This window comes from Oryzias melastigma, unplaced genomic scaffold (genome assembly GCF_002922805.2).
Source record: "Oryzias melastigma strain HK-1 unplaced genomic scaffold, ASM292280v2 sc00231, whole genome shotgun sequence".
Lineage (NCBI taxonomy): Eukaryota > Metazoa > Chordata > Actinopteri > Beloniformes > Adrianichthyidae > Oryzias > Oryzias melastigma.
Genome location: NW_023416884.1, coordinates 127,703 through 151,177, shown reverse-complemented (window position 1 = coordinate 151,177; position 23,475 = coordinate 127,703). Strand labels below are relative to the sequence as shown.

General features: G+C 39.0%; 1 protein-coding gene across 2 annotated transcripts; it reads right to left on the bottom strand.

Annotated features, from left to right (window-relative positions):
• Window positions 1–712: 712 nt before the first annotated feature.
• On the bottom strand, window positions 713–23,106 carry mtm1 (myotubularin 1). Of its 2 annotated transcripts, none has more exons than XM_024262375.2 (16): window positions 22,967–23,106; window positions 14,666–14,746; window positions 13,242–13,314; window positions 12,980–13,074; window positions 12,758–12,868; window positions 10,560–10,661; window positions 8,652–8,735; window positions 8,188–8,337; window positions 6,784–6,969; window positions 5,744–5,926; window positions 5,519–5,674; window positions 5,403–5,450; window positions 5,225–5,317; window positions 4,156–4,269; window positions 3,866–4,042; window positions 713–2,397 (listed from the first exon to the last, which is right to left on the bottom strand). In XM_024262375.2, exons 2-16 carry the CDS (start codon window positions 14,720–14,722, stop codon window positions 2,218–2,220), a joined length of 1,809 nt encoding a protein of 602 aa, XP_024118143.1. In that variant the 5' UTR covers window positions 14,723–14,746; window positions 22,967–23,106; the 3' UTR covers window positions 713–2,217. The 2 variants fall into 2 exon arrangements, with proteins under 2 accessions (XP_024118143.1, XP_024118142.1); XM_024262374.2 differs by having other exon boundaries at window positions 713–2,400; window positions 22,967–23,105.
• Between the last annotated feature and the right edge of the window lie 369 nt (window positions 23,107–23,475).

Genomic DNA, 23,475 nt, shown 5'->3' with positions numbered 1-23,475 from the left:
TCTATTTCTTTGTCTTTCAAATTCAGTCAAATAGGTTAATAGAAAAATCCCTCTAATGTTTTTTCTTCTGTCTTGTTATTGTGGTAAACTTTAGAATAAGGTATATTCACATCTGAATTCTGGTATTAAGAAGAAGTTTGTGATGAATGTTTTTTGGATTGCTCAAAAGTGTTCTTGTTTTTTGATGTAGTAAATTAAAGCACTCTGGACCTGGTGAGTGTTTTGTTTTGTTTTGTTTTTTTTGTTCAAGATTTAAAAAAAAAATATCCCTCAATGGTGTCAAAGTAAAGGTTGGAAGACTTATATATATATATATAATATATATAACATTTTTAGTTTTATTTTGATATTTTACTGCACAAAATACCTCAAAATAATCATAATAAATGTTATTTATGTAGCACTTTTAAAAGATACTCAAAGCAGTGAGGCTTTTAACAGCAATTATTAGGTAAAAAAAAAATCATTGATTAAAATCGATTAATTACAGGTAACGATGAATTAAATGCACAAAAAATTAATTGCGTGATAGCACCAAGTATTTACCTTTTGAGGTCAAATCACATTTATTGTGATTTATTTTGTATCAGTGAACAACTTTATATCAGTATTTTGTATTTTTTTATTGCATTATTCCATTATTTCTAATTAATCCATTAAAACAGGATTATCGATGAGACAGAAGATTCTGAAAGAACACCAACAGACGCAGTTTTTGAAATCCTTAAATTAATTTAATCAGTAATATTTACAGAAAAGGAGCCTGAAACAAACAGGATGGAAGCTTCCCACAAATACATTACTGATGTATCGGGTTCACTGAAGTCCAAAAGATCCAAACACATCTCATGTGTATTAATCACAAAGCAGACTATAAATGACATAATGCCTCGCGGTATAAGCCCCTCCCTCATTATTACATCATGAAAGGAGCAGTGAGTTCTACTCGCCACTGCAGAAGAACAAAACACTCGTCCACTCCAGGAAAAAACGACCACTTCTCCACCCAAACGAGCTCCCTTTTTTATAAAACAGTCAGATTTACACTACACAAAATACCTGTATCTTACAACAATAGAGCTTTCAACAGTAAAATAGGTTTTGATTGAGGTAACCACATCATGGTGTTTGTACAAAACAAAAACAGACTTCCATGGTTTCTTTTCTCCCCCCCCTAAAAAAACCCAACACATACACAAATGCTGCTGCCACTCCACGTCCTGTGGCTCCGCCCTCCCCCCTGTGAGACCACACCCTCCTCCTGCCAACACCAGGTCAGCAGGTGGATTTCTGGGAAATCCTCGCACCTTGAGCCACAGACGGAAGCCTGCTTTCCCAAATCCAGAGCGTGGAAGTGTTTTTTTATTTTATTTTGGGGGGCGGGGGGTGTCTCTGCAGAGGTGAAGGCGATCCTCACAGGAATCAAGGCACAGTTCTGGACATGACCTGAAGCACTTCTTTAAAAAAATGACTGATTACACCTGGTTGGTACAGTACGCGATCGGAGCCGGGAAGCTGCTGGAGAAGTTCTGTGAGAGGAAACCCGAGGTGATGTCACCGTGGAGCGTTTTCTTATGTCATTTACTCGTAAATGTTCTCATTAAATTAAACGTCTAAAAAGGTTTCATGAATCGCGTGCAGAAACTCCTCAAACGGGTTTTCTATGTCATCTGGGACACCTAAGAAATCCAAGTTAAAGGTCATATGTGATGTCACGAAAGGTCAAAAGAGGAACACAGGAAAAGGCACAAGTGCTTTGAGATCAGGAGCGTCTGTTAAAGGGATGCTGGTTCAGGCCGGGCCGCCTCCTTCATCCAGGGTCTGACTTCAGAGCCCATATCAGACACCAGCACCGTCCCGGAAACATCCGCCGCCTGCAGGGCCGCCGGCCCATCTAAAGGGGGAGTGGGTGGGACAGACTGAAGGCAGGTAGTTTTAAGGACACCTGAGTTAGAAAAAGACGGGTCAAATGACGGGAACGCTGCTGTCCGGCGTGTCGGAGCCCTTGGACCGGACGTTTCTCTCAGGATTGGGGTTATTGAGACAAGGCTGTACTGTGACGTATTGCATAAATTCCCGTCTTCACCACAATCAAAACTGGATTAGCTTTCTTTGTTAGACGGTCGGGTCTTCACAATCTGACTGAACTGTGTGTTAATTAAAGTGAAGAGGGCGTAAGTGCAAGCCGAAGAGAACTGATGGTTTCCGTGCCGCCCCTCAGAGCGGCGTGCGAAGGTATTGCTTGGGTGGCGTGGAGGAGGAGGCGTTGGGGGCGGTGCTGTTGGCCAGATCGGAGGAGGTGGAGGAGGAGTCCGACATCTGCAGCTGCTCCAGCTTCTTCAAGTACTCGTCTCTGAGGGCCAGGAGCTCCCTGTAGCGCTGCTCCACTGGACTCTGCTGCTGCAGGACACCAAATGTGGACTTAGACCGGGGTTCACTAACCAGGAGTTCAGTTAACCTGACTTAGTTAAACCTATATGTGTTTATAATGGAGTAACATCGACACTAAAAACTATTTTACTGTTAGAATTGTAAATGTAAACCTGGATTTATTATATCTAAGTTAATTCAATCAGAATATTCAAGTCAAAATAATATCAAATTGATTTTTTAAGCAAATCATTTTATTTTAAATGTATTAAAAAAAAATATCTGAAGTAAATTAACTTTTTCATTAATAAATCTGAATTGTTTTGTTAATTATTAAACTGAGATTGAATAAATGAGAATGATTAAATCTATTTAAAAATATTTAAGTCTAAATAACAACAAGTAGATTGATTTAAACAAATTGTTTTATTTTACGATAAATTACAGTTTTTCTGAATTAGTTTGTTTATTAATAAACCAGGATTTATTCAAATCGAGTTTGTTAAGTCAAAAAATATATTTAAGGCTAAATAATAAAAAGTACATTTATTTATTTAAACTAAATATTTTACTTTTTGACAAATTATTAGTTTTTTTTATTTATAAACCAGGATTTAATAAATCTGAGTTTTTTAAATGACAAATATTTCAGGATAATAAGTAGATGTATTTATTTAAACTAAATGTTTTATTTCTAGGTAAATTAAAATTTTTTCTGAATTAGTTTGTTTATTAATAAACCTTAGTTTATTCAATTTTAAGTTTGTTAAATCAGAAATATTTAAGGCTAAATAATAAGTAGATTTATTTATTTAAACTAAATGTTTACGTGTCAAAAAATCATTTTTTCTGAATGATTTGAAATAGTTTAGTATTCAATCAGAATGATTTTAGAGTAAATGAAAAAAATCTAAATTCAATTAACTTATTATCAAATCTGAATTTATTTAAGTATAATCATGTAAGCCTAAATAATAATGAGCAGATTTATTGATGGTAAATGTTTTATTTCCAAAAAAATCTTGTTTTTCTAAATTATTCTAACTTTTTATTTAATCAGGATTTATCAAATCTGAGTTTGTAAAATCAGAAATTTTTTAAGCCAAAACAAAAAAATATTTACTTAAACTACATGCTTTATTTTTTTAGGTTAATCAAATTTTTTTCATGATTTTATTTAACTTTGTATCATTAAACCAGAATTTATTAAATCTGAAATGATTCATTTGGAATTATTTCAGTCTAAATAATTTTTAAAAATCATAATAATTATTATTATTTAAGCCTGACTAATGACCAATAGATTAATTTATGCTAAATTTTAAATTTTAGGTAAATAAAATATATTTCATCAATTTCTAGACTTTGGTTAATAAGTAATGTAATGTAGATTATTTTGATTCTTCTGGTTCTTCAGGAACCGACACACAGTGAGATCAACTAAATCCAGATTCGATTTTCAAATCAAACATCCGCCCTCCACTGCAGTTTTTACCTGATGTTGGATTCGTGGGTTCCAGCGGATGTAGTAAGTCACCCACAGCTCTAGGTGGCGCATGCTGGCAACAGGGTAGAGGACCCGTCCGGACTCCGGGGTGTAGAACGGGTTCAGGTAAATCTCCATCTTGCTGTTGACCAGCGACCAGAGCGACAGCGTCTTCGTCCTCACCTCCTGCAGCACAGAGGCAGAGTTGAGGTTCAACATTTACATAAAATATGAATTTACAACGATGAATCACTGAAAAACCAGCATTCCAGGAAAAGCCGTCCTTCGTGTGGTCTTACGTTCTGATCTCGAACGCTCTCGCAGTTGTAGAGGAAGGTGCCGAAGCGACAGCTGTAGAGGTGATCCAAGATGGTCAGCAGGAGGTTTTCGTTGAACTCAAAGGCTGTGGGAAACTGAGAGCGGAGAAAAGCAGCGTCAGACTTCCTTCACGCCACGTGGAGTCCATGACAGTCCCTCCTGTCTTCTAAATGTGAGTTCCTAACCTCAAACCCTCCTAACATGCTTGCTTCTAATACGTGCTCCTTTGATTCTCCTTCGAATGAGAGCTAACAAATAGTTCCTAAAGTATAAGAACGAGGAACGCACCGAAGTAAACATTTTTAATAATGGCTAAATACCAAATAGTGACTGAATATCAAGTGAGGATGTTGAGTTTGTCTTTATCTTTTAAAGATTGCAGTAATAGCCTAAAACAGGAGTCAGCAATGGAGTAAATGGAATAAACTGAGCACAGATACTACATTATACTGCATTAAAAATAGTATAATCAACAACTACAAATCTATCTAGTATCAGTAAACTACTCATTCCTGAGGTATGGTGTTCATTTCACACTGGTTGATGTTTGGAATTATACATTTTTGTTCTTTTTTTTCCCAATCTTCTCCTATCGTTTCCTAAATCGGCAGAATGTTTCAGTTTTTCTTTCTTACCGATTGATTTATTTGTTAAAAGGGGCAGACAATATATGTTTTCATTCTTTCGGTCCCCTTTTCATTTGTTTTACATGTTTGAGTTTGAAACTCAAAGTTGAATGTCTTTTCTTTAATTGAATAAATATGAAAATTAAAATGGAAGAAAAAATGAAATGGGGACACTAAAAATGCAATTTTTAAAATTATTTTTCTAGAATGACAAAGAGGATTTTTTATAGATTAATATAAATTTTGGTATTAAACTTAAAAATGCAAAATGGACATAAATATGTCATCTCAATAAGAAAGGTTAGATCTTTTTATCTTTTGCTTCACAGCATTAAAGAAGCTGAATCTGACTTTAAAGGAGCTCAGCTCCACTTTCCCATTAGAGAAAAAGGCTCATGGTGGTCCATCGCTGAGGCAGACGTACCTGTTTGGTCATCTGCCACACACAGTCGATGAACTGGACAAAGATGGGGGAGCGGTCCTGATCCGTGTGGTTTTTGTCACCGTGACCTATCCTCTGCACACAACAACAACAGGAGGAGGGTTGACTTTGAGGCCAGAGAGTTCAAACTTAATGTTCAGGTGTCTGCATTTAGACTTACCGAGGCAAATTTGTGGCCAAAGCTGATCCACTCCTTTTCGATCAGCACCTGCAGACACACAGCAGACGTGAGCGTTGGCCTCAGCCGGCGTGTAAAAGCACCAGAGCGTCTCTGACCTGGAAGCCTCTCAGAGTGCGGAAGTGACTGTCCAGCATGAGCATGGCGAGCGACGTCAGCTGAGCCGTTCGATCCCAGCCGTCGCTGCAGTGCACCACCACCGAGTTCCCGCCGGACACTTTGTCTGCCACCTGGATCGCCCCCGACAGCACCAGCTGCACCGGGACAGGACAGCGTCAGGCGGAGCAGGAACCCAGAGACGGTCGGTCGAGTCTGGCTCTCACCTTGATGTGTTCCAGCCAGTGTGTGGACTCCAGGCTGGACAGCCAGTGGGACTCCTCCACGTTGGGGTAGACGATGTCTTTAAGCTTCTTCAGGGACTCCCTCATGACGTGGATGTTCTGGATGTCCAGGAAGACCAGCTCTGCGTTTTGGTATTCGTCCCCTTCATAGCCCCCTCCTGTGGCCTGAAGAGGGAAAAACAATCCGCTTTGGTTCTAATTCAATTTATAATTAGGCACAAATTTACAACACAAAAACCATCAAACGATGGATTAATGCAAATTATCTTAACTCTAATTTTTTGATGAAACAAAGCAGAAGACATAAAGACAGTGGAATCAGAAATGTAAAAAACCCATATTTTCTTCAGCCTAAATTCATCAGGAATCAATACTTTTAGAAGTAAAATTCATGACCTTCTTTCTTCTGTTCCTGCTGTGTCCTTGCGGAGGTGCTAAACACTAAAGCAGCTAAATGTTGGGCATCTCTGTGATCATCTTCCTCAAAGTCTAATATAATCTCTTTTAATTTTGTTCTTCATTTTTTCTTCAGTTTTTAATGTTTAGGAGGGAAATGAAAGCCTATTTTTGACCAGAACAGCTGTGTTTCTATGCTTTCTAACTCTTCTCACACTGTTCTTGAGAGGTGGAAAGAGAGCTGGCAGCAGGTACGATGGCACCTGACAAAATAATATTAAAAACTTTATTTATAAGGCATTTAAATTGCCCGTAGAGACCCGAAGTGCTGGAGAATGACAAGATAAAACCATAGAGAATCAGAAAAAATTTGATTAAAAGTGTTCAATGAAATGCTTATAAAATAACAGAGTTTTGGAGCTTCTGCAGAAAAAGCACAGAACTTGCCCTACACTAATTATAAACTGTAATTGCAGGAAATAAACTCAAATATAATTTAATCACATTTTTGGAGGAAAAACAATCCAGGTTCTGGTGAATCGATTCAAATCAATTCTAGAATTGTTGGTGATACCGAGCCCTGAGCTGAGAGCAGTTTTAGGGTCTGCCTCTGTACTGGTTCTGACCTTGTTGGCCACAGCGTTGACGCTGGGCCGGGCGTCGTATATGGTGAGCTTCGTGGTGTCGTTGGCCTCTCGGATCATGTCCAGGTAGCGCTCGTCATCTTTGTTCCTTTTGCCAGACATCCCAACCAGCGGCTGACTGCAGCGGACGATCACCGCTTTGTTCTCCCGGTGAATCCACGACAGAACCTGAAGAAGAAATCAATCGTGTCAGCGGCGCCTTGGTGTTGAGATCTAGTCTGGTGGTTGAATGAAACTTTCAAGTATTTTTGTGGATTCGGTACATTTTAGTAATCTTCTAAATCACATGTCAAAGTCAAGGCCCGGGGGCCGGATCCGGCCCTAAGGGGATTTGTATCCGGCCCTCCAGATCATTTTATTTTATTGTTATTAATGGCCCGATGTTATCTTGCGCTCATTTCTAACTTAAGTAATTAAGACAAAATATATTATCATAGAGAGTAAAATATTTAAAGTTATTTACGGTTTAAATTGATTTATTCTGGAATAATATTCCTGCCTTTTTATTATTCATAATTATGTGAAAAAGTTACTGTTTTAAAGTTTTAAAAATTGGCATTCTGCTAGCATTTTGAACTATTTTGGCATTTACCAAGATTTATTTTAGACTATTTTGGAGTTTTGCTAATAGTTAGGGTACATGCTAGCTGTTTTGGCTAATTTAGTCTTTTTTCAGTTTTTTAGGCTGTTTTGAAGTTTAGCTAATATTTCAGCTTAATGCTAGCTGTTTTGGCAAAGTTAGGCCTGTTTTCAGTTTTTTTTTCTTTTGTCCATTAGGAGTTTAGCCAATATTTCAACAACATGCAAACTCTTTTGGCTAATTTAGGGTTTTTTCAGTAATTAGGCTGTTTTGAAGCTTAACTAATATTTCAGCTACATGCATTTGGCTAACTTAGGCTCATACAAAGGTTTTTTAGGCTGTTTTAGAGTAACGCTAATATTTAGCACATTTTTCAGCTACATACTAGCTGTTTTGGCTAATTAAGGCTTGTTTTCAGTTTATTTAGCTAATGTTTTATTTGGCTATCAGCTTCAGTGTTTTCAGCTATTAGCTTTAGGTTTTTCAGCTATCAGCTTCAGCGTTTTTAGCTATCAATTTCAGCATCTTCAGCTATCATCACTAGCAACTTTAGCTTCTAAATTCAGCTTACAGCATTCACACTAGCATTATCACAGGTAATGCTATATATCTAGTTCATAATTATGTTAAAAAATTACATTTTTAAGGTTTTAAAAATGCGGTTTTAGAGTGTTTAATAAATGTTTATCCTGTTTGGCCCGCGACCTAAGGTGTGTTTTGGATTTTGACCCCCTGTGTGATTGAGTTTGAGACCCCCCGTGTTAAAGACACAGTGGACCTTCACGGTTCTGGCGTTTCCCACTCACCGGGATGCGACCTCTGGAGCGGAAGGTGGCCACTCTCTTCAGGTCTTCCTCTGCGCTTTTAAAAGGCACAGCCAGCACTGTGGGGTACGTGTCGCACAGATCATAGTTCTTATTGATGAAGGTGATCCGCCATTTGTTATTAGGTAAGCCCTGGAGGACATACAGACAACAATAATCACCATCATATCTCTGACCTAACCTTAAGGCCTACGTCACAACTGTCTTTACAGGTAGATAGACTCTGTCTGCAGGTAAAAATGAGAAAACTCTGAATTTCTTCTTCACCAAGAAACAATTTGGACCACATGTTGGCTGTACCAGCCACTTTCCCAACCTGCTGCTGCAGAGCACTATGGGAGCCTCCATGTTCCCTCATTGATCGTCTCCTTCCACACATCAATACTGCACTACCAACAGGGTCAAACAGTGACCGAACTCTGTGCTGCTTTGGCGCCCCGTCCTACCTGACGCCTGAACTCCTCCACAGGTTTGTAGATGCTCCAGCCGTTCTCAGGGAACTTCTCCTGGTTCAAATATGCAAACAAAGACTGCGGAGTGGAGACAAAAAAAGAACATCTTATCAAACTGCAGATTTAACATGCTCTCACACAGAACACAGACTGTAAACATATCCAGACATCACCAGAATGAAAGTAGGCGTGGATCAGATGTGGAGTATAATTTTCTGCTGCTCCACCGTGTATATATATCAATGATCACGGTGGCAGACTTGACAAGTTGTGAACTCTACATTTAATGAAACTCCGTTCACATTTATTCAACTTACAGCTCTTCATGAAGACACAGACTGAAGAGTCTCCTCAATCTTGACTATAGAGACAACATCGATTTGACAAGAATGACTGTATATGAGAACTGGATTGAGTGACCCCTCCCCCATTGTGTTCCAAACAGGATTAAGCACAAAATCCCATAGACTTCTATTGAGAAAATAACAGTTAATACTCAGTCGATCTATTTGTTAGAAAAACCTTTATTTTTGTTCTTGATAATCCAATTTTTGTCACTATATTGTTTCTGTATTGCAAGCTAAAAAATGTATAAACTGACCAATCAGATGCCTCAATTAAAGTATGTGGTCTCACGTCAAACATTAAAAATGTTTGACAGAGTTGATGTTGCCCACTTTCAAGTAGAAGGGGTGTGGCCTTCAAGCAAACTCTCTCCTGATTGGCAAGAGTGGTTGCCAAAGAAATAATAAAGGGTAACCAAACCCTAAATCAATATTTTTTTGTCTGATGGCTTCCATAAATCAAGCTTTAAAAGTGCTGTCTATTGATACATTTTTCACAATTTAAAATAAACTTGAAAATAAACCTGAAATTATAGCCTAAACCCGTCTGTGTGTTTCATGTCATCCTGCTCTGGGCTCCAGTATAAAAGCCCCGCCCATCTTTGATTCTGTTACGATCGGTCGTTTTCATGCTAGCTTTAGCACGGCTCATAGCTGTACCGCCGTCAGTTGTCAAAAATCTACTGCCGTGTACAACTTTCCAGTGGACTTTGAAGTTAGACAACAGTACTTTAGTGCAAGTGGCATCAACCTCCACAGAAAGTTCCGTGGAGAAACTGGCATCACTTTGCTCCGTACCACTCTCCATATTCAAGACGCTACTTTACCTCAAGCTAACCTCACTGTCAATCACAGATCCAAACTGCCCCGCCCCCCCGACCCCCCCTTGTTTGGTTGAAGCCAGAAGTAAGTCATTCTTTTGGGCGACATCACACTCACTCGCTCCAGTTCTCAAATACAGTTAATGTGTGACACTCCACCCAGTCCTCACTTAATGAACACAGATACTTAAATCTTCTCCCAACCCACAGAGTGAGAGGGGGAGGTGATAGCTCAGAAAAGACCCTCCAGCGTTTTACTGCAACAACAAAATGTCACTCAGTGACAGTAAAAACGACCATGAAGCTGAGGAGACATCTGACGATCAACTGGCTTTCTGATACTAACATCTCAACACAGAAAGTTTTCGATTATTTCTTTTTCATTTCTTACACAAAAAATAAAAATGTTTCCTTTCTATCAAGACAGGAAGAATCAGTCATGGTTGTTGCATAAATGTTGCACTAATCATGCAGTAATCTTTGAAAAAAATACATATTTTTTAGCCTTTTGGTTCTTTGATGTAACAATATATAAAAGGTACACTTTCTAAAACAATCTTAAAAAGATGTTCCTCAATGTAATTTGTTCTCTCCTGTAATGTAAACATAGCAGAACTTCAAACAAGCTGGACCACACAGCAAAGTTCAGCTTAATGTCAAAGGTCAATTGTAATCTTTTGTGGTTGCGGGAGTTTGAAGCGCTCGTGGTTTGTCTGTTGCAGAAGCTGCATCCTTACCAGACCATGCGACAGAGGGAAGGCGAATCTGAAGAGGATCTCGAAGAGGTCTCTTCTGCTGTGGCCCTCCTGCTTCAAGGCAAACCTCAAGTTCCTCATGTCCTGCAGACACACAGTTTACAGCATTTCAGAGGAGTGAGCGCTGCTGTGCGACACCTTCAGCTAACATGACTTCATGTTGCTCCATTACAAACATCTGCAAGTTTGCAGTTCTCCTTTCTCAAAGCTGATGAACTACTGTGCAGCAGAGTGACCGACCACACAGCCTGGGACTGAGGAAGTGCAGTAAGAGCTGTTTCTTTCACAACACTTTGTTTTCAGACACAAGAAACGGCACTGATTCAGAGGAGGACTCACCGACTCCCCAGCTACCAAACAAAGGAGGTACAGAAAGGTTAAAAAACACCAGTTTATGCATGCATCGTTAAGGAGTTCCTGTTTGGACACGTTTTATTACCTAAAGAGCACCAAACTCCTGCACATGCTTAGGGATGGGTGCTGTTTGGATATTCTCCAGTACAGAACCAGAACTTTTGATACACCTCTGGTGCCTAAACAGTGCTCAAACCTGTCCTTTAAAAAACCCCAGTTAGGTTAGGTTTTTACGTCATATTCTCCGTATAAGAGAAAAAAACTAGTGATGATGAAACCAAGATAGGCCCCCACTGTATAGATTTTTAGGTAGTTAAGGAGTTGAGTGGGAATTCTGACACATCTTAAAATGCTTGACTTAATTGTGTTTCCCAATCTCCCAGTGAGGGGCCAGTACAGCAAGCCAAAAGGATCAAAAATTGCCAGGAAAAGCGGGCATGGTAGTGCCTCACCTGCACATGTACTATGGATAATCATAATTAGCTGAAATATATAAATGTTCTCAAAGTTTGTTTCAATACAACAATTAATTCCAAAAAATAATGCAAATTTAATTATAACTTTTGCATTTTTAGATTTAATTTGGATATTTTCGGGGCGGGGGATTGTGTATTCATCATTCTTTTCTCTCATTTTTTGTAGATTTGGTCTCCAGAGATGTAAATGTAATCAGGAATTACATGTTTTTACATTTTATGTTCAAAGTTCAAGGATGAGTGAGTGTATATTTATGCTTTTAAGTACTTTATATACGTTTTTTCTCAAATATATGTTTAAAAGATTTTCAAACAAGTAATTTTAAGCTTTTATCTTCCTGTTGTTCTTTTTTTTACTTTTTACTGATACGAAAAATGATCCGACCCGTGACACGACCCGAACTGTGAGTTTTGTGGTCCGTTACATCCCTACAAATTACTGTTGTCAAGCAGTTTGCTAAATAATTTTCTATGACGTACAGCCAATCTTTGACTGAAGCTCCGCTCACCCCCAGAGTCACTCATTTTTATACAATCCTGTCCACAATGGCTGGAAAGCTAAAATGATTGGCTAGAATTGTGCTGCAAAATCCGCTTTTTTATACATACTAGTAGTACTGTCCAGTACCAACTTGGAACAGAGTTTCAGTATCCATACCTAGCCATGTTAGCTTTTTATTCCCGAGTGTAGAGGTTTTATGCTAAAACGGTGAATTGCATATACTTATATAGCCTTTACTATCTTATCCAATCACGATCCCATTCACATTCATCATTCTTTTCGCCTTACATTGTTGTCAGCCTAAAGGCTCTAAATATGACATCATCATGGAGCCCAAGGAGCATGCTCGTGGGCGTCTGTAATCACACTCGAAACAAACCCATATCACCATGTTCTCACCACCATGCTTAACCATTGACATGGGGAGTGTCAGGTTAAAGGCAGAACTTCTGGTGTCAAACCTTTGAGACGGAGAAGCATGGCCCCATGGGATTTTTGAGGAATGTTGTAGTCGGGCTTTTTATCTTTGAATTCAAACAATAGCTACGATTTTTTTAATATATTCAGCTAACTTTCTAAAAATATTTTGAATACAAAAACATTTGTTCTGACATACAGTGACAAACTGAGCACGTGAAATACAGATATGTACTTTTTAATGGGTTATATCATAAAAAAATATTTTGTGGGGGATTTTGAAGTGAGTAATGTTCATTTAATCTGGCTAAAAACAAAGGTAAACCCCTAAAATTATTAAATCTAGACTTTTTTCCCCAATATATTTTTGACTTTTATAACTAATATAAGGCAAAAAACCCCAAAACAAATAGAAGTCAGTTCATGCTGACCTTGCAGGTGATGTCTAATCCATAAGAGTTTTCTCCTCTGCTTGAAGCCCCGCCCATCTTCTCCACTCGGCTGATGGCCCCCAGCGGAACGTCGAGTGACACCAGAACATCCTGAAGCACACGTCGTCATCATGGACACACGAGGTATGAATAGATTCCAGATTCAGACACGGTAGGGAGATGTGCACAGAACTGATAGTTTTGGGAATTGACGAGACTTACGGCATCTAAGCTCTTGAAGTAAAGTCTGTAGTTGGTGATCAGCACTTTGCCTTTTACAGCTCCATTAAAGGGACAGATGTAAATGACATCTTTATCTGAAAACAAACACATGAATTCAGCATCTTCGGGATATGATCTTCATGAGCTCTCTTGATCATGAGCTTTCCACTCTACATTGTAGAACTGTGTGAAAAGTGAAGAGCTTTGTCCTGAGACCAATCTCTACAGCTTCCTTTTTCTAAGATAATGAAGAATAACTCACCTATAATCCTCTCCTCTCCAGGCAGCAGAGACACATCCGCTAACAACTCCATCTTCAGAGAGTCTCTGGGCGTCTATGAACAGGAAGTGAATCCATGTTATTGTCATTAATTAGATCTGGAAGTCACAAATGACTGTATTCAGATTTCAATGACAAAAAAATCAAAGCACTAAAAGGAAAAAGCATTTCACAGTTTAAAGAACATTTGAATGAGAACCGTTTGATGCAAACGACGGTGAGTGCCAAACATCCGACAGAATCAAAGGGAAGTTGCTGCTGTAGAAACCTGAAACCGGTCTGACAGCATTCCTTTCAGGACTCTCCACGATTTCAGCTTTGAACAGAGCTCAACTCCTGCTAGGAGTGCAGCTCCTTCACCTGTTTTTACAAGTACAGACTGTTTTATTGAAAGCGTGCCGTAAAAAGGGGGTTTGATTTTTCTCTCATGAAAAATGAGGAGATCAGAACGGCTAGATGGACCAGTTGGCTGGGTGTAGGACTGGCGAATTGAAAACCAGTTTCCGAGGGGGTGCAATGAGCTTCATCCAGCGTGGGTCCTTAGGCAAGACCCTTCTGTACTAAATATGTAGCCATAAGGAGGTCTCTCTGTCCCAGTCCAAGTCTGGGACAGGTTGTGTCAGAATGTCATCCGGCATCCTGCCGAACCACCTGTGTTAGTCAGTAAAAGTTGATTCACTCTGGCAACCACTGAAGGAGTGTGCCTAAGGAAGAGCTCAAAGGGATTGCTTTGATGTTAGAATAAGCAGTTCAATTTGGACTTTTATTTCTTACTATCTGACACTTGTTTTGTTACATTCTATTCATAATATTATCCCTAGTTATATTTGAAATAGTTTTAGTTTAACATTGTAATCTGTGGACTTACACTTGTGTTTTAAAAATAAAAGTCACTAGAGTGAGCACTGTTTGGATCAAAGGAAGAGACATCAAGATCTCCAACAATCAGATGTGTTTGCTTCAGTCAAATCACTCAAACGGTCTTTAGGTGTCTTTGAAAATCCAGGAATTTATCATCGTTTCTGCATGAACGTCTACAGGAGCTGATCAAAGAAAATATCAGGAAAATGAGACAGTGAGTCATTTCAATTCCATTAAATATTTAAATTTTTTCCCATCTCAAAACAAGCTTTATTAAAAAAAATTCTGTAAAAGAAATTTCATATTTGATTCGAACTGATTTACTGACTAAAATTGGACCATGTTTGATTTCTTTAACTTGTATAAAAGTCACACAAAGTCCACTTCCACTGAATCCCATTTTCCAATGATGCTATAAGAGCAGCTCAATCCAACCAGATCTTCCACTGCAAGCTCGGACGGGTTCCTCCATTCACACTCATGAATAGTAGAAGACATAAAAACAAACAAACTGAGGAGTCAGATACCATGAGAGGAAAACTTACAGTGCGGATTCGAGGGTCCAGACTGTTGGAGTTGTAGACTGAGACTGGTGAGGCCATCGCTCAGGGAGGAGCTTCCACAGGCTGTCGAACCAAAAAAAGAAAACTGTTGGTGTCTGAAAACAGCATCAGTGCAGCTGTGTACCAAACGAAACACCTGGACGTGACCACCGCACTAAACTAAACCTCAGGATGTGACCACAGCACCAATCTAAACACCTGGACATGGCCACAGCACCAATCTAAACACCTGGACATGGCCACAGCACCAAACTAAACACCTGGAGGTGACCACCGCACCAAACTAAACACCTGGACATGGCCACAGCACCAAACTAAACACCGGGACATGACCACAACACCAATCTAAACACCTGGACATGGCCACAGCACCAAACTAAACACATGGACATGGCCACAGCACCAAACTAAACACCTGGAGGTGACCACAGCACCAATCTAAACACCTGGACATGGCCACAGCACCAAACTAAACACCTGGAGGTGACCACCACACACTCCTCATGAACGAGAAGTTAGGAAGGACAGACAACCATGATAACCTTCAAGCCAGAATTATGAAATTCACCTAGACAGGTTTCACCACAACTATCAGTTGCTTCTGGAATTTTGTTGCTTAAAATGTTAATTATCAACATCACTTTAGCAATCCTTACAACCATAGGTGTTGAAATAAAACTGTATCACAGTCAAAACTGACAGAAAACAGAAACTCAAGAGGCTTGACTTCAACTTGTATTCTATTTTGCTTTGAAAAGTGACTACGATGTGAGGCAAAGGCGACCATAATGCACTGAGCCGCAGGTCAAAGAATGACAGCAAAAAGAATCATTTCCAGTTCCAGTTATAAGCAAACCGAAAAAAGCTTTCAGTGAAATGACATACAAATACTAAATATGAATAAATATTAATTCAGCTAATTTGACTTAAAAAAAGTATGAGTGAGTGATGCAGCAATTATCCTACATCAGTTTGGTGATCTTCACTGCACCTGCAAATAAGTTCATTCATAAAAAGCTCAGCAATATTTAAACGGTAAATGATAAATTCAGCGTCTTGCGCCCAAGGACACTTTGACAGGCATGGAATTTGTGACCCTCCTATCGAAGATCTACTGCCCTTCCGCTGCACCACAGCTGCTAAAATCCTTTTAGTTCCTTAAAATTGAGGTTTTATCACCAAAAAGTGAGCAGGAATAAAAAGACGAAGCTGTTCTCTAAAACTGCTGCTGATGAAACTAGCAGCTGCGACTCTTCCTCATTCCGAGAAAGCATGGGGCAGAAGGTGGAGCCGACAAGAAACTCAACGAAGAGTCGGCCTGCTCAGGTTTCCTCAACAAGTGTAGAACAGACATCAGTGTTTGAGCTGAACTCCACCCTCTTTAGTCTTCAAACAATTCATATAATGAGCAGAGAGCTCCTGACAGAAATATTTGCTTGGAATGTAAATGTTTTAAAGCTCCAAAATAAGGAAATAAAGACATGCAGTTTATCCATTAAGCCAGGAAAAGATTTTCAGGCTTTTATCTCATCAATAAATGGAAAGGATGTTGGTCAGTTACAGGAACACACATAAACCTGCTAGTCTGTTTATGGTACTCGGATAGGACAAGGTCCAGCTCTGTTAAGGTGCTGGACAGAATTCAGAGTGATGTGTCAGAGACCAGAGTGATAATGGCAATAATTGTGGAAAAACTGCTGCTTACATCATAGATAAAACCTCTAACAGGGTGAAGGAACACCACCAGAGATTCTCTCAGACGCTGTTTGGATCAAGGTGTAGTGCAAAGTAGAATCACTGAGTGAGAAAGACTTCCCATCACTCCTTGAACCGTTCCAGTTTTCAAAGTACAACCTGCTCGTCTGACATGTTCAGGTCGTCAGTTCAACTATTTGAGCGCTTCAACCCACAGGTGACTTTTGTCTATATGGGAGTTTCTGTTCAAATCATTCTCTGTATGTGAGAAGTGGATTGAATACCCTTCCCCCTTTGGAATCCAAACAGGAAGTACCCGCTGGCTCCAAGAAGCCAAAATCCCATAGACTTTATAGAGAAATAAGCAGCTATTACTCAGTCATTCTATTTGCCAGAATAGTCGTTCTTACTCGGATACATATTTTAATACAGTCTTGGTAATCTTCAATTTTTTATGACATATCTTGTGTAGTTCAAGTTATTCAAGTCATAAACTGACCAATCAGATGCTTCAATAGAAGTAAGCGGGTTCACATTAAACGTTCCAAGCATTTGACAGATTCTCTTAAGCCTGATTTCAAGTGGACCAACAACCTCACTCCTGATTGGCAAAAGTGGTTGCCATAGAAATTAAGACAAATTTAAACCAATCACTGGTTTACAACGTCAATTCATTTTTTTAAATCTAATTTTTAACATATAATTACTAACAACAAACAATTAACCTCCCACTGAAACTGCACCAGGCAATTACATCAATGAAAACAAATTATATCAAACAGTAGTAAATATAACTATCTTTTTTTCTTTTTTAAAAAAGAAGACTGCCATAAAGTTTAGTTATACAGTTAATGGTTAATCATAGAGCCGTACGGATACACATTGCAGAGACATTTTTAAAAAATAAATAACTAAATGAAATATAAATAATTATGGTGAAAAAGCAAATAGATAAAAAATAATAATCTGAGAACAGTAGAGACGTACTGGGCAACAAAACTGTTAGACTTTGTTTCTGATCAGATCAAGAACGGTTCACCGGGTGTTATAAAATCTGAGATTAGAATCCTTAAATGAGTATCTAATTTGTTCTGGAGATAAACATTGCAAAAGGTCATTCACCCAATGTTTAAATGTGTGTCCTTCCATCTCATGAGAATGATCCGCCTGGCCAAGAGAGTCGCAAATGCAGATTTAAGTCATTTTCTGTGAGTAACATCACACTCACGCAATTCAGTTTCTCTTTTGGGGTCAGTAGTTCAAATTCACCTGTTTCGATAACTCTATTCATTTATAAATGTATTTTATTAAGGCAACATTTTAATCAAAATAACTTTCTATTTACCTGTAAGGCAACTGTATTGTTTAGCTCAGTGAAGCTAAAGCAGAGAGTTGTCAAGTTTCTATAGGTGCAGCTATGTGGAGTTTGGACTCATCAACAATCCCGGGTTAACCCCATCTTGTGCTAAATTAAGAACAGTACAGCAGAGAGAAGGTAGCAGCATTTTTTTCCTTCCATGTCACCTCACATCTTTGCTCTGACTCCACACACCTGTGGGAAGATCACCTGTCAGAGAACGAGGTTAGACCACAGAGAAAGAAAGGTTCCTTCGTCTCTCATTAGAAGTATTGACTTCAGTGGAGTTTCTTCAGGTTTTTAGAGCAGAAGGTGGTTTTTCTTCCATCCTTATTTTGATAATGACCAGAACAAAAGCTATTTTTTTCACAAATTTAAAACTAAAATGATAAAAAAATTTGTCTTTAATGCCTTACAAACCCTAACTTTGGACTAGAGCCTACTAATTAAAACCTGTTTGCTTACTGGTTTGGATAAACATTTAGTGCTTTAGAGCTTAAGAAAAAAGCCTTTATAAGGGAACAGTTTCCAAAAACATGTCAGAGCACGTTTCAGAACTGAAAGCGGCACTAGTCTCCTCAGTGTCACAGCAGCCTCCAGGCTCACAGGGAAGCAGTTGGTGTTGGCGTTTGGACACAGCTGGATCCTAAAGACCACGTTTGAAATCACCTGGTTCAGCTGACACAGAAATGTCTGACAATTGCATTAATGGGGGAGTGGTTGGCGAAGTAATGCAAGATTGTCAATAAAACCAATCACACTGGTTAGAATGTCTCCGTTGAGGACGTTAAGTAAAGTTCTGTTTCAGGCTCTAATAGGACCGGATTGGACAAAAACAAGCTACAGTCAGTCAGAAAGTGTAGGGTTAAGTCGTGTCCCAAAGATCTTTGGGGATTCTTCAGCCGCTGCAGGTGTTGTGGTGATTTAAACGCAACCACTCACTCTGACCTATAAACAAATATGAGCCAAAAATAGGAGAGGAGATGGAAGACAATCCCTCTCAAAACACAACTGTCTGGCCGATTTGTTTCAACTGTGCAGGTAATGCAGCAACGTTCTAACCTTCATGTGGTTTTTTTTTCACACTGCACCCTTAAAGCAGAACTTCAGAACTACTGGGAATGTCCCGGAATCACAGCAGCTGGGTCAGTCTCTCCCCAAACCAGAGCTGACCAGTTGCCAAAGAACCATGACATAGATATGGTAGCCTCACTACGTCTCAATCACTTATTGATAAATCAATTCATGTCCTCTTTAAATTTGTTTACCAACTAAATATCGTGAGTCACGGTTCTTCGAATCCGTCATTATTTGAAGCCAATGGGTAGTTGTGCCATTGAACGCTTAACTGAGACGCTCATCAGGAGTTTACTAGTTTGGTTCCCACCTATAACATGAATGGAAACAGGAACTGCAGTCCTGACTGGAGACTCTTGTGTTTGGGCCCAACATTTAGTGTGATCCAGGTCAGTCAGTTAAAACCAAATCCAACAATTCGACAAAAAGATATGCGGCTGACGGCTAAGATCACCCAGGGAGACTTTTGACAGTTCTGCACTGAATGATAAAGGATTCCAGTTTCATAAATGTGACTTCTGCTCCCACCACAAGAAACATTCAACTGTGATTCATTTTCTGCAGTTTGAATTAATCCCAGAATCCAACTACGTTGCTTTTTTAATTTATTTTATAACTCATTAATACCTCAGGTGCTGAAATAGTTGGACATTTTTAAATGCAGACAGTATGTGAACTCACCTAAGAAGGTTAAGGGAAAAATTACCACACCACCTAACACAACCAAGATGAGAAACAAATGGTTGCTAAAAAAATTAATAAATAAGGTTTTAACCATAAATTACATCAACTAGTGGCATAAACTGACATTGATGAGCCCTTTAGTCTTAGCCTACACAGATATTTATTTTAAAATGCCATTTAACATGAAAATGTTTCTTTAGATATCAGTGTCCATACAGTGTCAGAAAAGATCTGTCCAAACGGCAATGACGCCAACTAGAAACAACAACAACACACTCCCATCAGCCTGACTCACACTGAAATGCGTTGTATATCATTTTAGATAAAAATATAAGAAACATCACTAATTAAAGATCCACTCTGATCTGTTGTGAAGGGCTCGAAACTAGCATGTAAACAGAAGGGTGTCAGGAAATGGGTTACCCCTGGTTCACACCGGATGCAGAAGCGCTGCAACGGGCGGAGTGGACGCTGTATCCGCATCACCTACAGTTCACACCAGACACGAAACAGGTGCTCCTGCTCTGCTGTGGTTATTTAGACCCTAAATAATTATAATTATAAAAGATCACAAAATATTTTTTTTCAATTTCAATTATTTGATTTATAATCAAGATACATTGCTAAGAACACTGCATTCTGTCTGTTAAAATTTTCATTTATTTGACTTGATAGTTATAAATCATTAAAGACCATTTTGTTTGTCTTTATTTGATTTGTATTCAAAATACTTTGATAAGATGACTGTATATTGTTCACAAGGCACAGGGTTTCAAGTAATTACGTTTTTGGTTGGTGAATTGTGGTTTTTACCAACCAAAAAGTGTGCTGTGACTCCATAAAGGTTGGAAAAACACTGATTTTGAGCTTTTTTTGCCATCAGACACAAAAAGGTAGATCTCCCCGCTCTGTAACCATCCCACCATGTTGATCTGTGTGTGTCTCAGAGTCTGTTTTTACTGTGTTGTGTTTATTTTCATCTATACAGTCTGTTTAGATACAAAAATATTTTCGCATTTGTCAATCGCTGTATTTTATTGTGAAAAATTGGTAATATTTTGAAAATTGACCTGATTTTCTCGTGTGTTTTGGCGTAACTTCCCGCCAAAATTGACGCGGATCATAAAAAATAGACCAGACGTTGAAACAATCGCCGCAAGGTGCGAGCTGGCCGCAGAGGATCGCAGCTGGCGTGAATTACGCCATAGGTTAACAAGGGCGCCAAACGGAAGCAGCCTCTGTTTCGTGCCGCTTCAGCGCCCGGTGTAAACCCGGCGTTACTCCGCACTGACAGTCCCACCTATAACTCAGAGATGAATTTCTAATGAACTCCTGCTGCTCTGCAGAAACCAAGTCCTATAAAACTAACATTTGGCTAAAAACTGAATAATCATAATTAAAAGACAATTGGGAACAATTCAAAAATAGATCAAAAGATGATGGGGAGGGGTTTTGATCTCTGCAACAAATTGTTGACAAATGCTAACATAAATTTACTGCTATAAAATTGTGACATTGACAAAAATAATAAGAGGGGAAAGTGAGTCGATTAAAAACATCTAAAATCCCACTCCAATCATGTTTAAATCTGCTGTAAAAGCGTTTTTTTATTATAATTATACAGTTCTTTTTAGCTTGAATAAAAAAATCTGTCTTTTTTAGGACAAGTTTAAGCAGAAGTTCAACAAAACACTGCTTCTGATTTGTGGGCGGGGCCGTTGGCGTGGAAGTAAGCCTGCATTGATATCCCATCATTCCATTGTTTACACTCCCTCCCACTAATTTACAGCCCCTTACAACTCAAAGCTAACATTAGCGATGCAACAAAGATGGCGAGCAATGTCAAAGCTAACCAGACTCACAGTTATGATCCAGATGAAGATGTACATGGATCTATTTGTCTGCAAGTGGATGTATCAGAATGGAGTGGCTGCCCATTTCAGTTGCCGTTTTACAAAAGTAAGCTTTTTCAAATAGTATTTTTAGAACTGCTCCTGATTCATTATGATTTGAATAAAGACACGAAGTTTTAATCTTAATTTTCTTTGTATATGTCCATCGTCTTTTAACACCAAAGCTCCACTGTTTACGTTATTTGATTTACTGTAACTTTCCAACCGTTAACACGAGTATATTAAAGATTTTGTGTTTAGGCGTCACCAGTGACACCTAAGGTGTTAAAGAAGCTATATTTGTAGCAGAATCTACAGACCAAAATAAACTCAAATCGACTTAAAAAAAAAAAGGTTTTCTATTACTCATCTACAGAGAAGAAAGGTCCACGTTTCTTCAGGGGACATTCATAGAAATGCGTTAATGCCAAGAACAGAAACATTCATACATATTCTAAAACGCTTCAATGTTATTTATTTAAGTACAACCTGACAAAAGCCACCTGAGCCCACACCATTATTCTTCCACCGCAAACAGGATGCCCGGCAGAGCTGGCACACCTTCAGAAACTGTGGCCTCTTTCAGGACCGTTTCCTCTGGGTGAATTTGTGCATGTAAACACGCCTCCTGTTTTTGGAGCTCCTCCTGACCCCACGAAAGCGTAAACCAAAATAACAACTTTGCAATATTTTACAACTGATTCTTAATGGGTTTTCACCAAGTATTCAGATTTTATTGCTGTTTGAAGAGGCTGTAAAACGTTACATTCGTCATCGTTTGGTGAGATGTTCCTTCAGAGGTAGATGGGGGTGTGTGATGCACTAATGTGCTTGGCAGCTACTTGAATTATTCCATTTTTGTACTGTCGTTTGCAACATTTACTATTGTTAACTCTGAATTTTACAGATAATTCAAATTCAATTTGTCAAAGACACAGTATTACTGATTTCAGCAATGTTCCACAAAATGAGACACAAGTTGTTTATTATGATTGTGTTCAAGCTAAAAAAAAAATTATACATTTTCAGTTTTAAAAAATATGTTATTAGAGATGATTTTGTAACCAATTGTAGCAGTACCGTGATACCATCGATATTTTGAGCAAAGTATCGCATCGTATCGTCAGGTACTCTGTGATTCTCACCCTGGTCGGAACACCTTTGTGTTGCCGCATTGTGCTGCGGCCACAAAGCGATTCTAAATACAGCACAGCCCACGAACAGTTTCGATGCCCGGCTCCGACATTTAAAACACCGCCTTTCATTCGGTCAACGCGGAGGGGAGAACCCACTCGAGCTGAGGGCGGTGGGGCAGGCTTCACGCAGGCAGGGGGAGCGGGGGCCAAAACTCCGACAAAACATCCCCGAAACACAACTTTTCCAACTTGGCCATTCCACTGGGCACAGCCGTGGAGTTACACCAGGAAATAGCGGAGGCCTACACAGAACGGCCGCTTGTTGCACTGCCTAGCGAGGTCACTTCTGACCCACAGCGCACAAAAACCTGCAGCAAAGCTCTCCGAGGACTTCTTTGAGGGGAGAGAGGCAGTCTCGACTTGATAAAATGTCTCAACTTACCCGCCAACTTCGATTTTCCAGTGGCTAAATGTCGACCTGTTTCCCTCAAGCCACAGCAGGAACTCACTCTCCGTCACGTGACAGGCTGTCATGCCCTCGATTGGCTAGTTGTCAAAGTAAAGGACGCAAAGGACACTGGGAAATGTAGTTAGGTACAGAGAGTTCTAAAATGGACCTATCGCAACAGAAACTCGCATTACTGTGTTATACCATATTTAAACCACGCGGGGGCGGTGCTATAAATACATGGAGCAGCAGGGAGAGTGGGCAGCTCTTTGTTGAAGAATTATTAAAGCTAAAATGTATTTTTTTTCTAACAGTTCTGCAGCAATTTAAAATTTCCTGAAATATTTATTTTCTCAAAATGGTGGCAAAAATATTTGATTCCCAGTGATAACTAAAGATATGTTTTATTTTCCTATTAATTTTTGACTTAATATCTTAAATAGACTAGATTAATTTACATTTTTTTTTCTTTTTCTCTCTGTTTGCATTAGTTTGAAATAAAT

Coding starts and splice junctions, on each gene's coding strand:
- mtm1 (XM_024262374.2), bottom strand. CDS start 14,722: ATGGCCTCACCAGTCTCAGTCTACAACTCCAACAGTCTGGACCCTCGA. Junction 13,315..14,665: donor TGGACCCTCGAATCCGCACT/GTAAGTTTTCCT, acceptor TCCTGTTCATAG/ACGCCCAGAGACTCTCTGAA. Junction 5,927..6,783: donor TCAACGCTGTGGCCAACAAG/GTCAGAACCAGT, acceptor TTCCCTCTTCAG/GCCACAGGAGGGGGCTATGA.